Source organism: Protopterus annectens, chromosome 1.part1 (assembly GCF_019279795.1).
Source record: "Protopterus annectens isolate FY-2018-M chromosome 1.part1, PAN1.0, whole genome shotgun sequence".
Lineage (NCBI taxonomy): Eukaryota > Metazoa > Chordata > Ceratodontiformes > Protopteridae > Protopterus > Protopterus annectens.
Window position 1 is genome coordinate 950,839,099 of NC_056726.1, and position 16,116 is coordinate 950,855,214.

The 16,116-nt window shown below is 39.9% G+C and overlaps 1 protein-coding gene across 1 annotated transcript in view; it reads left to right on the forward strand.

Annotated features, from left to right (window-relative positions):
* The first annotated feature begins 1,013 nt into the window (after positions 1–1,013).
* IAH1 (isoamyl acetate hydrolyzing esterase 1 (putative)) overlaps positions 1,014–16,116 on the forward strand; it is a 408,138-nt gene continuing 393,035 nt past the window's right edge. The window contains exon 1 of the mRNA XM_044079155.1: positions 1,014–1,508. Within this exon, the coding sequence (XP_043935090.1) occupies positions 1,446–1,508 (63 nt within the window). The 5' untranslated portion in view covers positions 1,014–1,445. The remainder of the gene's footprint in view (positions 1,509–16,116) is intronic.

Sequence of the window (16,116 nt, forward strand, 5' to 3'; positions counted from 1 at the left end):
GTCATTTTTTTCGGTACTTACGTATTATCGCAACCACATTTCAGACAGGAGCAACAAGTGTTTTCCAAGCCGTATAACTGTTTCTCCTGTTCGAAATCTCATTGCGAAAAGACATAAGTCCCGCTTTCTTTTTTTACTTAAAGTATTACTTTGTTGTCCGTGAGACTCACTCAGTGAGTATTATCGCAACCACGTTTCGAACAGGAGAAACGTCTCTTTTCCAAACTGTATACCTGTTTCTCCTGTTCACAATCTGATTGCGATAAGACGTAAATACCAATACATATTAGATTCCTTTCAAGGTATAATTATTTCAGTTAGATGGTAACAAATATATATATGATTTTTGTGATATTCTACTATCCAGTAAATGAATATAACTGTAATAATATAGGTATGCTTTGCAAATATATGGGGGGGGGGGGGGGGGGGAGGAATATAAATGGGCTGTTGAATATACACCGACTGATTAGTAAGGCACCTTCTTTTCCCGGTTAGGGGTCGCCACAGCAGATCACCTCTCTGATTATGAGTGGCAGTGGAGTTTTACAGTGTCAAGTTGCCAGCCCAGCACCCAGCATTCCACAGAGGGCACACACTCACACTTCAGGCTAATTTAGAGTGTCCAATCCACCTACTGCATGTCTAAACCCACGCAACTACAGTGAGGACATGTAGACTCTGCACAGAGAACACCCCAGCTGAGAATCGAACTAGAGAACCTCTTGCTGTGAGGTGGCAACGCTAACCACTGCACCACCGTGGCAAGGCACTATGGTATGTAAAATGCGTATTTTTAAAACATTTGGCAGCTTTGGTTATAAGTATACTAATTTCATGCACATGGTTGCAAACCCCGACTTAGGTAAACTGTGCTATGGTAACAGGATGGCTATGGTACAGTACCAGTTCTTTATTTGACGGTTTGTGAACGTCAGCACTTTAATGTACGGAAAACTGTTGTAGAACACAGTTTTTCGGGTACTCCTCTTCCTGCCTCATACACAGTGTGACAGAGTAATAATTAGTAGTTCGGACACCCCTTTTAAGATTAACAGATATTTTTGGCAATACATAAGGAATTATCCCAGGCTGGAAATGTGGTTGCGATAATACGCAAGTACCTTTTTTCTAACTTCAATCTTTAATGATATACCACGGATTTACAAAACTACAATTTTATGAAAAACGAGCCAAAATATGGGGCAGGAATCTAGACATTCTGTGAATATCTGTACAGTTGAGTATGGTGGGACATGCGAACTACACCGTCTATAATGGGTATCCACTGTTTATATCGCTTGAAGTGCAGACTCCGTCTTATTTATTATCAGCAAAATTGTATTGCCAGGATGTGACAGTGGAGGCGCTGTTTCGGATTTGACCTGCAAGCGCTTCAGTATTCTTCCTGGTAGCAAGTGCACTCTTGAAGGCGTGTATGAAAAATGTCTCGGCTTAGTAGTGTTCTGTGGCCTCGGGTTGTGCTGTTTGGAGACTCAATTACACAGGTAATAGTAGACCATCTTCCAGTGCATACCACATAAGTGGTTTATGTTTTGCATTGGATGTTTATTACTAATTTTGTACCTCTCTCATTAGCTAAAGACCGTAATGGGAGGACGTACTGGTGGCTAACACGTTTCACGTTAAGTATATGCTTGCTGGTTTAGTGGGTGTTATCCAAATCTCATGTGAACCGGATGTATAAATATACAGTCGGCTACTACTGTACAGCATTTTCGAATGACAAGCCTTCTCCAAGCTGGTGGAGAAAATAAGTCTTCACCTAGTACATCATATGTGCATTCGATTTAGTGTGCAACAAAATAACAGCAGTTTTGATTGGCGCTCTTGGCTTATGGTCTGAATTGTTGTAGTAAAGAATAAAGACTCGCATACCTCTCAACCTTTTAGTGCAAGAAATATGGCCAAAGCCAAAAGTAATATATGGGGGGCAAAGGGCCCAAATTAGGGACACTTTTAAATATTACTCTTACAAACTTATAAAGTTGTTAGAATAACGGGTTTTGCATTAGCATTAAGTTTCGGAAGTGTATGAAGTGTGAATTCAAATGTCTGCCATTAATTTCTGACTTCAACCATTAATGATTTGCCAGAAAAGGACACTTTTATGAGAAACAGACCAAAAATATGAGACAAAAATCTGTACAGTTCAAAGGTATGCCAGCGCATACCTCTTAACCGTCCTAATGTTGCCTTGGCTTAGACACTTGCACTGTCAATCATAACATTTCGGGTTGGGTCGGGAACCAATTGTAGACATTACGGTTATATTTCTTGAGATTAAATTTGTATCAATATAAATCATTTTAAGTAACTACTGATAGTATTCAAAACATCAAAACATTTCAGTTTGTCATGGTTTTATTTATATATTTATTCCTTTTTTTTTTTACCTGAACTGTCTCTTTCCAGTGGTCGCAGCAGGGAAAAAGCTGTTGGCCATACAGATAAGCTCCTTACCAAACAGAAAACACACACATTTGTATGAATACTTGTGTGTATCTATAGATACATATGGGAATATATATACACACACACACACATTATCATAGTTGACTTAGCATGATAAAAGGTTGACAGTCCTGCATAGATGTGTGAAGTAATGACCCTACACACTGCTGACCATATTGTTGGTTTGCTCAAGTGCTTTAATTTTGCTAAAATCACATGACTTACTCCTGTGTGGTCCCAAGTTGTGATCCTTTCAGGTCATCCACGCATACCTCTCAACTGTTTGGATTTCTGCCCCATACTTTTGGTCTGTTTCTCATAAAATTTGTGGCTTTCTGGTAAATCGCTGGGATAATATGATAATTGAAGTCCCTAAATAATGACATACATTTGAGTTTCAGACTTATAACAGTTAAATCTTGTTTCAACTGCTATTGCTCAAGCATGAGCTCAGCTTTAGGGAAAACCACCTTCACAGACCCTGGCTGCCATTAGACTGCAGTTAATGTATAAAGTATTTTAATTTATTGTAAAAAAAAAAATAATTTTAATATAATGAGGAATATAACCATCAATTTTCTAATTTACTTGCCCTGATAAAGACTCTTGTGGCTGCAAGTTGAGGAGGGCATCAACATCTCCAGCAACAGTCCCCAGCTCATTCATGGGTGTATAGTAGGCTAATGTCCACAGGACCTCAAAGAGAGACGGGAGGAGTACTTCCAGCAGCTTCTGAATGAAGAAAATCCCACAGAAGCTGTACTACCCCAGACACAGCTTACAATGAGAGAAGAGGTGGAGCTCTTCCTAGAAGAAGTAAGAATAGCACTAAGGAAAATTAAGCCAGGGATCATATGAGGTCATAGCAGGTATAATTAAGATGCTGGGTGAGGTAAGAGAGAAATGGCTCCTGAGGGTACTCATACCTGTGTGGAGTGAAAGGTGTGTCCGAGATGACTGAAGAATACGCATACTCATGCCAGTGTACAAGAACAAAGGGTACATACACAACTGTGGGCAGTACAGAGGTATCAAACTCCTGTCACATTTTATGAAAGTTTGGAGAGAGTGATTGATAGATACGCAGAGAAGTAGATGGGAGATAAGCAGTTCAGATTCAGATCAGGATGCAACACAGCTTACTGACTCAATGTTTGCAGTGAGGCAGCTGAGAAGAAGCTAGAGATGAGGAAAGAGTCCAACTGGGCATTCTTAGACTTGGAGAAAGCATATGACAAGGTCTCAAGAAAGCTGGTTTGGGCAGTACTGTGGGGAAGTTCCAAAAACATTAGAGTTAGTGTAGGTGATGTACAAGGACCAAGTGACTCGGTTACAAGCAGTGTTCCATCTCACAGAGAGGTTCCCAGTGGGAGTGGGTGTGCATCAGGGGTCAGCTCTGAGCTCACTGCTGTTCATACTAATGATGGACTACATTAGCAAACAGGTCAGAGGGAATAGATAAAAAAAGTTACTGAATGCAGACAGTGTGGCATTACAGACAGATTCTGAGTAAGAACTTTAGCAAAGGATAGGGAAATAGGATGCAAAACTGAAGGCACATGGGGTGAAACTGAGGGCTCATAAGACAGTGGTAATGGTAGCAAATGGGAAAAATCAGAAGAACCTGAGAATTGAGACAGAAGGGAAGATAATGGAACAGGTTAACAGTTTCAAGTTTATGGGAGGGTTGGTGGAGGAGAAAGGAAGTCTGAAGACATTAAAGGTAGAATCAGAGGTTGCAGCCAACTGGCACAGAGTGTCAGGGTTACAGTATGACAGAGGAATGCCAAAGAAGCTGAAAAGTAAAGTGTACGAATCAGTGATGAGACCAGTGCTACTGTATGATACAGAAAACTGGGCAGTAAAGGCAGAGCAGTTGAAGAAGGTAAAGGTGACTGAAATTAAGTGCCTGAGATGGAAGAAGAAATGAGAACATAAGAGCAGAAGTCAAAGTAGCTCCAATTGCAGAAAAGATTAAATAGAACAGATTGCGGTGGTTCAGGCACATGTGCAGAAAAGCAGAAGACAATCTGGTGAAGAAGATTTGGGACAGACAGGAGGAAGGAAAGAGGAAATGAGGGCATCCAGCAAAGAGGTGGATGTGATTATGTGAGAGAAGATTTGACAATCGGGCAAGAATATCGAAAAAGGCAGAAGTGTGGCATTGAATCAAGATAGATGGCGACAGTTGACAACACCCTACACCATGTAGAAAATGGGCAAAAGGGGGTTGATGATGATGTGTCTTCATCCATAATAGTGTGCTAGTTGTGTTTGCTCCACGGGTAGCAGGAACTGGGAAAAAATCCTTTTCATGAACTTGGCAAAATTTAAGTCTCTGAGTCGAGTCTCTCATTACAATCAAGATTTGTTAGGGATTTGCTCATTATGAACAAGATTTGCCAGCAAGGTATGGTAGACCCTTTATCACACAAGAATCAGCTTTCAGGTAGCCTCCTTCCCTGGCCATACAACAGACCACAATTTGTCGCCTTATGTTGGAACAAGAAGAAAAAAGGTAGCATCAGATGCCTCTACAGTTGACCTGCTGCATAAATTTTAAAATGCTGTTGGACATAATTTGAACCTTTCCCCAAAAAGTTGTTGATGTTCTGCTTAAAGGCATTCTGGCATCCCAAGTAATCTGTAAAGATCAATACACAGCAGTAGAGTTCTTGGAGAAGATGTCCATGAAGATGGACAGTACTTGTACTGTATCCTATCCTGGGGAGATACCTCTGCTCTCAGAACACAAAACATTGAATGAAACAGTCAGAACCCAAATAATCCAAAGCCTTGGATGCATACTTCTTAACATCTTAGACCAAGAAATCTGGACAAAGCCTGACATAATGGGGGCGGGGAGGGACGTCCAAAAATAGGGACAGATTTTAAATATTGTTCTAATAAACCTGGAAAGCTGATAGAAAACAGTAACAGGATTTGTCTTCGCATGCGTTTGTAGCCTGCCATATGATTCTGTTTTTGAGATGTAAAGGGTGATTTTGCCTAAACTAGGCACAGGCTTGGCTTGCTACTACCATAGCCCTCACCAGGACTAGTGGGTTACGTAATGGATGAATATATTTTTTCATTATTTTAAATTAATTATAATTGCATTGTGGTGACAGTCTCTGCTTCTGTCTTGAGTTTTAGTAATTAATTAAAGTCAGTGATTAAACAGATTGTCTGTCCTGTTTTTCATTCTGAGATGTATGAAGTGTTTATATCTTGATCAGATTCAAAACTGCTGAAAATTTAGCACTATAGAATGTTAAAAGCTTTTGGCAGTGTGTGTAGTGTCCTTTATGACAGAGGCTTCATGTTTCGGTCACGATTTCCAAGGAGCCATATTAATCGTAACCTCTAAAACCCTGATGTGTGATAGAAATGGAATTTGTTATAGCTGACTTGTCTGTGGTAAGATGGTGTGCAATTTAACTTTTTGCCTTGAAGCTCCGAATTTTCATTGAGAAAGCTGATATGTATGTTTTTGATTGTTACTTTCAATTTCATCTTACTGCAAGCATGTATTTTGGATAGTGAGGAGACAAAAGAAAAGCAAACAGATGGCAAAAAGTCTGTTGCTATTGTAGTGCAGAATTTGTAAGCACAAGAATATTTTTTACTAAATAAAAGTGTGAATATTTTAATTTTTGATTATGCAAACACCTACATGACACAGTGAGGAGTAGAATCTTAATAGAGCTGCTTTAATACCAGTGCTTCATTATTTTGCTTTCTTAATGAGATTTGTGTTTTATTATGGAATGAAACACTAGAGAATATCTGCAAAATCAGACAAAAATGAGCTCACTTCTGGCCATTATGGTTAATGTGTCATTTGACAGGGTAAGTTTTTTTGAGTGTGAAACTCTGAAAGATTTATATATAAAGTACAGATTAGGGTTTACAAACAGCTAACAGGTTATTACAGTGCTCTCTTAGTTGATGTTCAAGGTTTATTTTCAGTAATACCCCCCCCCCCAAAAAAAAAATAATTCTGTAAGTTGTGTAGTAATACTTACTAGAACGGAGAGTTTATGAGTATATTATTAGGTGTAATGTGTTTGTGGTAAAGATTTGTAAATAACAGACTTTGGTTATGCAGGAGTAATTCCATGCATGCATCTGTTTTCCAATAACTCACTTTATGCTTTCAGGGTCATGGGGACACTTATGGGAAGCTTTGGGTATCTTCTTTGTCTTTGAGCAGACACTAGAACATTACCACATGGTTAAGAAATACTGACATATTCTGGTAATGGGGAAAGTGTTTAAAAATTAGTGTTGAATTTTTAGGTAACAGACTTTGTTCTATTTAAAATAGCTGGAATATTAAATCAAAAGTTGATACACCCAAAACCTGATTTTGCAGCAATATTTCAACAAGCATTGGTACTTCTAAATGTTAAGCTACAGGTTATGTAAAATACCAAGGGAAAAAAGTTTTATACATTCCATAACCAAAGTTTTAAAATGTAAAATATTATGTAAACATGATATGTAATGTGTAGAGCTAGTGCACAGAACCAAATACATTTTGTTTTATTAATTTGTTAACCAATTAAGTCCACTGGACACAAGTGTCCATTTTGATGGGTAACCTGGGAACACTGGTTAACAGAGTTAAAGTCCTACAGTAGGCAAATGGAGGTGGAAGGAATCGAGCCCTGTAGCTTGGTTTGTATGAAGCAGCTTGTTAGTTCAGAGCCTTAATCCTCTGAGCTAACTCTCAGATTACCACTACTACAACCCTATGCAGTTTACAGCACTCCTTCATCAGTGGATATTGTTGCTGTACTTGCCGGAGCAATAGACTGCAGTCATATAATGTGCATTTGTGCAAATGGAGGAAGATCACCTTCTCGATTAAACATTTTTAATATGGTGCATGGCTTTCCCAAACATCAGATCATATGAAAACTACTTTTAAAATAAATGTAACTCTACCCAGATTCTACACACACTACACTTAGCCCAGTAGTAAGTCCACAACTGTACAGCATCCTCCCAGGCACCAGCCATACTGCAGTCCTCATTAGATCAGATATTTTAGTAGTATACAAGCTACTCTGTAAAGGTGACAGTGTTCATGAATCATGCTGGTTATGTAAGTGGAGCAGCAGAGCAGTGGACAGACTGTTATTGTCTACTGCTGCCAGTGTAAATCGTTATGTTGTATCAGTAATGCATGTGCAGGTTCAGGTATGGTACCACTGCAAACAGATGCAGTAGCGTTGACAAGCCTGTCCCCTTTTGAACTGTATGTGCAATCAGCAGATGTCTACTATTCCTAGGTTAATGGGCAGTACATTAACCATTTATCTAGTATAGTAAGCAGTGGACAGTCATATTGTAGCTTACGCCTAGCAACCAGTCTTGGACTGAGTATCAGTTCTCATACTATTCAATGTACAGGAGTAGTACCTGATATTGGTGACGTGTATGGGATTGGTATACGGTCATGTCTTTCTGATGTTGTATATTTATGTTCTTTTGGCTGTCGCATCATTGGGATAATTCTCTAATGAAGCATGCTACTTTTGGTACAGAAGACTAAATACAGTGAGCAAAAATCATATTGGGGACTGCACACCATATTTTGAATTCCCTGGACCTGTAAATTGTCACACGTCTGCTGTTATGTACGAGATATATTTAAGAGCAGTTATTTTTATGGAGGAGAAAAAACGCCAGGGTGGTGGGTGAAGCGTTAAAATACAGCAGCAAAGTCGGCAGTCATGCACCAAATTAAAAATGTTTATGAATCGAGAAGTTGATCTTCCCCCATTTGCACAAATGCACATTATATGACTGCAGTCTATTGCTCCAGCATGTACAACAGCAATATCCACTGATGGAGTGCTGTAAACTGCATAGGGCTATAGTAGTGGTAATCTGAGAGTTAGCTCAGAGGATTAAGGCTCTGAACTGTTAACAAGCTGCTTCATGCAGACCAAGCTACAGGGCTTGATTCCTTCCACCCCCATTTCAGAGAGCTCAGTGCTTTCACTCCTCATTGAGTGGATTGTGCTTCAAGGCAAAGATTTTCATATGTGCATTTGGGTGAAGTACCAGAAATACACAATTGTTCTTATAGGAATCTAAATGGCAGCTCAGACTGGATTTTGATCAGTGACTCTAGCTTTGTGGGTAAAAAGTTTGACCAAATCTTTATGAAAAGCTTGGACTTCTCTGGTCAGAGACTCCCAAAACAGATAATTTAGTGTCAAAAGGTTCTGTCATAAAGGTTGCAGCACCAGAGAACCCTACAGTCTACACTGCAGGTTAGGAGTCCAGAGTGGCTGACGGCTTGGGTAAGCACATTATGCTTCCTCTACCTTTTCTTTCACTAGGCTGTAACTTTTTGTCCTATATGGTCAACTTTTCACAAGAGGTGTGCATCAGAACACTGCACACCATAGACCAGGTGGTTGATAGACAAGTAAAGGCGAAACTCAAATCCTAGTCATCAACTCTGTATCTACAGCAGCTAACTTTACAAAGTGATAAAGCTAGCAAGGGTTCTGCTATGGCTGGGGTACCAGTATTGCTGTTGACATGCATGGATGGCCAAGTTTAGTAAATTTTGCTGAGGATGCCAAAGTAATCTTCATGTATGCCCTATTCCACAAACAAGTATTTTGCATCTGAAGTGAGGGCAGATATGGAGAATATGATGGAGGGCATGATTCTCACTCTACAACCAGTTAGGAGACTTGTTTCATGGATAGTGTAATGGAGGGCTTGACATTCACTCATTTGGTGTTGGCCTCTAAAGTGGTTGAAACCTGTTTCCATCTGTAGCATAGAGGGCTCACATTAGTTATGGTTTAAACATGGGTAGGAGCAAAATAAAATAAAAAAAAGTCAGGGCAGCAGTTTCTGTAGAGGTTTTGAGTCCTAAGTTAGAGTTCTTAGAAACTGTCAGCCTCTGTCCACCTGCAGGTGTACAGCAGCATAATTGCCCAGCTGCTCTTCTCTGGAGGCATTTGGTTGAGCTTAATCATTTTGCCCTTCCATTTGTCATCATGGGAAGTGGTAACCATGGATAGGTGGGTGAGAACAGTTATATCCAGAGGTCACAAAATATTTCATTTTACCCCAGTATCCCCCTACCCCTGCCAGGTGTTCCAACTCATCAAAAGAAAGCAACACAAGCATGAGTCCTAAGCCTTTTTAACAGAAGAGGCATCCAGGAGGTGGTCCAGATTGCCACCAGTGGATTTAAGTGGCCTAAACATGATTGCCGCAAAAGAAAGATTTTGAATGGGCTTAGTACAATCGGTCCTTCCTTGTCTAGCAGAGGAGATTACATGTTCATAGGTTTGAACAGACTCAAGGCTCATTGGCTGTTGATGTGCATCGTGCCAAAGGTCTTGTGTTGGAATATGTGGGTGCCTATGTAGTCATTTAGGTTTTTACTGAAGGCATGAATGATTGTTCTGAGTTTAGTTGAGAGGGTGAGTTTGGCCCCTTTTATGGATGTGTCCAAAATATGAAGTTGTCATGTTCCATGGTACATTTCATATTTTTTATTGAGGCTGAGTGTGCTCCTGTGTTCATGGGGATGGGGTCTTCTAAGCAAAAGGGTTTCAAATTGTAACACTCCTTTAATGCAGTGTATATTAAATATAAGTCTTCCCTAAAAAATGTGAGGAGATACAAAAATGAGAAAGGTGCTGTAGTCATTGGCTATAAAACCAGCATTGAACCTCTTTTTGATCTTCTGTTTGTGGAATCTTTGTCCTATCTCCATTTGCACTTGCAGTATGTGAGTAGATTGTACAACAGCGTACAGTGTTCTGTTACTGGTATGAAAAGAGCTCTGTAAAGGGGGAAGGATGTTGGGTAAAAGTTCATCATTTACAAGGACTACAAGGTCTTTTTACTATTTCCTCTGCTTTTCCCTGTTGCTAAGTATATAAAGTGTGTGTGTGTGTGTGTGTGTGTGTGTGTGTGTGTGTGTGTGTGTGGTGGGGGGTGGAGGGGGTGACAAATACCAGAATGTTGTATCTTTTTCATATGACCTGTGAGGTCATTTTTACATTACCATGGTTGTGTAATGTTAAGTGCTTTGGTGCCAGTGTGGTCAAGCAGAGTACTTCTGCATTTGAAGCCCTGTGAGGTGAGAGTTTGCCCACTCTTTCCAGGACTTCACCAAGACTATGATGGCTTGTTTGTTTCATGGTCCAGACTACAGCCTATTAGCCCCATTGCTCTCATTGAGGCAATGGGTGTGAAAGCAGGCCAACATTCTAACAGGGGTAGTCTGTACCCATTAATTCTCTCCTATCCACATCAGCAGTTGGCCATGTAAGTGCTGCTGTTTTGAGCTCTTAGGCTTCCCCCAGATCACTACCTGGTTTGTGTCACCCACTCCATAGCTGCTTGGCTGTAGTACCTCATTCCTCTGGTTGAAGTCAGTAGTGTAGCAGGCACACTGCTTTCCGCCTCCCAGAATAGGTGAGCCAGCATCAACCACACCGTCCTGTTGTGGTCCTTCCATTGTGCGAGTCACTAATCAAACCCTGTTGTCTGCATCGTATGTCAGAGCTTTAGCTCTCTACTGCACAAGGCTACAGCTAGACAGTTTAGACATCTAAGCAAAATGTGGCAAAAAGAAATGGCCCCAGAACACAGCCTTGAGGACCTCCTCAGTGTTGACGTTGATGAGAAGGATTGGACTCCTCCTCCTCTTACCTTTTGTGTACAAGCCTGCTTCCAGTTGTGGACCCAAGTTACCAGCACTTTGTTTACCTTTAGATCCCTGGGTTAATGCATGATTCCATCACTTTTATGTGTTCTCCACCCTCTCCTGTTATGCCCCTTTCAGTACTTCGGTCACTAATCATAGACTTTAGCCCTCAGTTGCAGAGAGACACTGTTAGACATCGGTAATCAGTTTTGACGTCGAAAAAAAAGTTGCCAAAAAGAACTGGCCCTAACATACAGGCTTGGGGAACACAACATTTGACAAAATTTGAGTTAAAGATAGCAATCATTGTGTTCCTACCTGCTTTGCAACCGTGCAGCCAGTTTTGGACCTAAAATAGAAAGATTTCATTTACCTGTAGATAACTCAAGATTCCATCATGATGCAGAATACTTTAGACAGATCTGAGTAAGCGGCCTGGACAGACCTCTTCATCCAGGGTAGTTTTACACACACACACACACACACACACACACACACACACACACACACACACACACACACACACTTTGAGGTTAAGCATATGAGGTATACCTTCACAAATTATACTGGGATAGTTTATAGAGGAGAAGGTTTATAGAGGAGAAGGTTTATCTTGTGTATCACTGAACAAGTTCCATGATGATTCTTTCCATCACTTTGCATAATGTGCTTGTAAGGCTGAGTGCTCTGTTACTGTTGGGGTCCAGAGCTGGGCCTCCATTGTAGTTTGGGTCCATTGTAGCCTATTTCCAAGTATAGGGGATAAAGAATATTTAATCTGTGTAAGGAGGTATGTTAGTAATTTTTTTTATTTGTACAAATTAGGATTCTTGGTATCTCACCTGGTCTCATAGCACTGGTGTTGCTGCCCTTATAGGGGACAGATGTGACAGTTTTGGATGTAATTTTTTGGTAGGATCATCTTGCAGGAGGAAGAGTCAGGCATTCCCTTTTGTCACCTGAGATGTGATCCAAATCCATATGCTAATCTGTTGGCTGTGTTATGCTGATATTTTGAAGTAACACTCGGGCGGCACAGTGCGGCAGTGGTTAACATCGTCACCTCACAGCAAGAGGTTCTCTGGTTCGATTCTCGGCTGGGGTGCCTTCTGTGTGGAGTTTGCATGTTCTCCCTGTGTTCGCGTGGGTTTCCTCCGGGTACTCCGGTTTCCTCCCACATTCCAAAGACATGCATCTGGAGCATTTCTCCCCGGGCCTCCGCTGAAAACAGGCTCTGTGGAACCTAGTCGGACATTCCCGGTCAACAAATGTTATAAATAAATAAACACTGTACATTATTCTCCCCTTCATTTGTAGTTGGCCTTATTTAACGTCCTCTATCTAGGTGGCAAGTGCTACCTTCAATGAATGAAGCTTTACCTCTTCTTTTTGGATGGAGTTTAAGTTAGCGTTGCTATGCTGGGTGAAGTTTGAAGATTGTTTTATTCTCTCTCAAGAAATTGAGAAGTTAAAATGTTTAATAGTCATTATTATTCAGCACTGTTTTAGGTTAAGTAACCAGTATTTTGGTGACCTTGGGAACTAAATTGGTAAATTTAACTCACTAGTTCGATATATACATGAAGCAGCTAAGGGTGGCCATCTTTGTGAAAGTAGTAGTGCATGTATGACCATTTGGAAGCTACAGATCCAGCTAGACAACAAATGTGCATAATTCATGATAAGGCATCTACAACAGTGAAGTATCTGGAGCAGATTGATTATTAATTACCTGAAAAGGTAAACGAGCATGGAATTTAAGATTGTGTGGAGTCTTAGAAGATGCTGAAGAAATTAGCTTGATGGAATATGTGACAAAATAGATAGTGGCATGGACTGCTTTTTGAAATTAATGGGAACAGCACAGTTGAGACATTTGTTACTATTAAAGATGAGTCAGGATGGAAATCTATAGCCAATTCTGATTTGAATTTTTGACTCGTTACTAGTAAGAGCAGATACTGTGAAGGTTGTGGCAATGAGGGAGAAAGCTGTCTGTGGAGAGTAGAACTATGTTCGTGAAACATGCAAAGCAGAAATGTAAATGGAGGAGGCCAAAATGTAGGTTGTCATTCCCAACATTTAGAAGATTTTCGGGGATAGTTAAATGTTGACTTTCAATAATATGGATGAAGCCATACAAAAAATTCAGCTTGATAAGGAAACTGAGCTAGATCAAGTGGATACTTCAGGAGAAATAGAGGATGAATGGGAGGAGAGACTAGATTCAGTTGAGGAAGCGTCTGTATATGTGCAATCCCAGAAAACAAGCTGGCTAGATCATGTAAAAGAAATGAAGTCAGATATGCTTGGGTTATGTGCATCCAATGTTGTGTAGTTACATCTGACTTCAATAGTGAGCTTCCCAACAGTCATCACCATCCAGAGAATTTTCTAGCAAGTAGGGAATGTGAGTTTGCCAGGCCTTTCTTCTGTATTGCAGGCAAAGACAAGACACATGTCTACTGACAATTTGAATTGACAGTCCACCCATTGCTTGTCTCTGGGATGTGGGAGGAAGCCTGATTACCCAGAGAAAATACATATAAGCATAAGGAATATGTGTAGACTCTGGACAGAAGGTGTCCCTGTTGAGAACTAAACCGGAGAATCTCTTGCCAAGAGTTGGCAGTGCTACTCAGTGCACCACTATGATGCTCATGTTGGGGGTGTGCTATGTTTAAAATAGAACAATGTAATAAAGCAATGTCCAATAGTATATACAAAGTTTAAAAATTGCCTGAACATCTGGTACATTGGATATAAAAAGTGTACAGACCCCTGTTAAAATGCCAGGTTTTTGTGATATAAAAAAAAATGAGACCACAGTAAATCATTTCAAAATTTTTTCCACCTTTAATGTGACCTATAACCTGTACAATTCAATTAAAAAACAACCAAATATGCTAGGGGAAAAATAAAAAAGGTACAATAAGCTGGTTGCTTAAGTGTGCACACCCTTAAACTAATACTTTGTTGAAGCACCTTTTGATTTAATTACAGCATTCAGTCTTCTTGGGTGCACACATGCCATCCATTAAAGAGACTCTGATTAACCCCAAATAAAATTCAGCTGTCCTAGTAGGATTTTCCTGACATTTACTCAGTTGCCTGCTACAGCAAAAGCCATGGTTCGCAGAGAGCTTACAAAGCATCAAAGGGATCTCATTGTTGACAGGTATCAGTCAGGAGAAGGGTACAAAAACTTTCCACATCATAGGATATACCATGGAACACAGTGAAGACGGTCTTCAAAAAGCGGAGAAAATATGGGACAACAGTGACGTTGCAAAGAACTGGACATCCCTCCAAAATTGCTGAAAAGACAAGACGAAAACTGGTCAGGGAGCCTGCCAAGAGACCTATAGCAACACTGAAGGAGCTACAGAAATTTCTGACAAGTAGTGGTCGTGTACTATATGTGCCAACAATCTCCCATATTCTCCATTTGTCTGGACTATGGGGTAGGGTTGCAAGACGGAAGCCTTTTCTTACAAAGAAAAACTTCCAGGCTGGGCTAAAATTTGCAAAACAATACATTGTTTCCCAAAAGCATGTGGGAAAATGTGTTTTGGTCTGATGAAACCAAGGTTGAACTTTTTGGCCACAATTCCAAAAGGTACATTTGGCGCAAAAACAATACTCTGCATCACCAAAAGAACACCATCCCCACGGTGAAGCATGGTGGTGGTGGCAGTATCATGCTTTGGGGTTGCTTTTCTTCAGTTGGAACTGGGGTTTTAGTCAAAGTAGAGGGAATTATGAACAGTTCCAAATATCAGTCACTTTTGGCCCAAAACCTTCAGGCAGGCGTCTGCTAGAAAGCTGAAGATGAAGAGGAATTTCACCTTTCAACACGACAGTGACCCCAAGCGTACATCCAGATCAACAAAAGACTGGCTTCACCAGAAGAAAATTTAAAGTTTTGGAATGGCCCAGCCAGAGCCCAGACCTAAATCCAATAGAAAGTCTGTGGGGTGACCTGAAGAGGGCTGTGCACAAGAGATGCCCTCACAATCTGACAGATTTGGAGCGCTTTTGCAAGGAAGAGTAGGTAAATATTAAATCAAAAGGTGCTTCAACAAAGTATTAGTTTAGGGGTGTGCACACTTATGCAACCAGCTTATTGTACATTTTTTATTATTTAATATTTTTCCCTTAACAGATTTGTTTGTTTTTCAATTGAATTGTACCGGTTATAGGTCACATTAAAGGTGGGAAAAGTTTTGAAATGATTTATTGTGATCTCATTTTTCTATATCACAAAAACCTGGCATTTTAACAGGGGTATGTACACTTTTTATATCCACTGTATTTATTTGCCTGTATATACATGGTTAAATATGTTTACTTAAGGTTGAGGTTGTCTGGGCCTATAATCACTCACATTTCAATAATAATGGCTACAAATGCGTAATTAAAAAGAGGAGTTTGTGCAGATTGCATTTAGTTGTGTTAATTATTACAGAAGTTTGTACCCAAATTACTCATATTTAATGTTTTGATTTTTGTAGTTGCCCATTTGTATTTATCTGTTTCAGCCATGTATGAAGGCTGCAAATGGCTTGATTTAGGGGTAGGCATTTACACGTGTGAATGTTTAATATATATGTTATTTTAACTTGATGTATTCGGTATAAGTCAGCTGTTCTCTTATAGTTGCCTTACAGTATTGTGTTACAGTTTTTACATGTTGCTTACCTCTACTCAGATTTATGTGAATTTGCTGTGTGCCTGTTTACCTATCTACCTACCTGACTATATTGACTTGGAGAGAAAATCAAGCATAATATGTATGTTTGAAGAGAACTTTTTTGAAGTTTGTTGAATGCTATTCATAAATAATATTTAGTTTTCAATGTATATGAGTGTTTTTAATAGGGAGAAATGTTTAAGTAATGTAAATGCTATTGCAGGTGTTTGTGGAAATCTGTGATTAA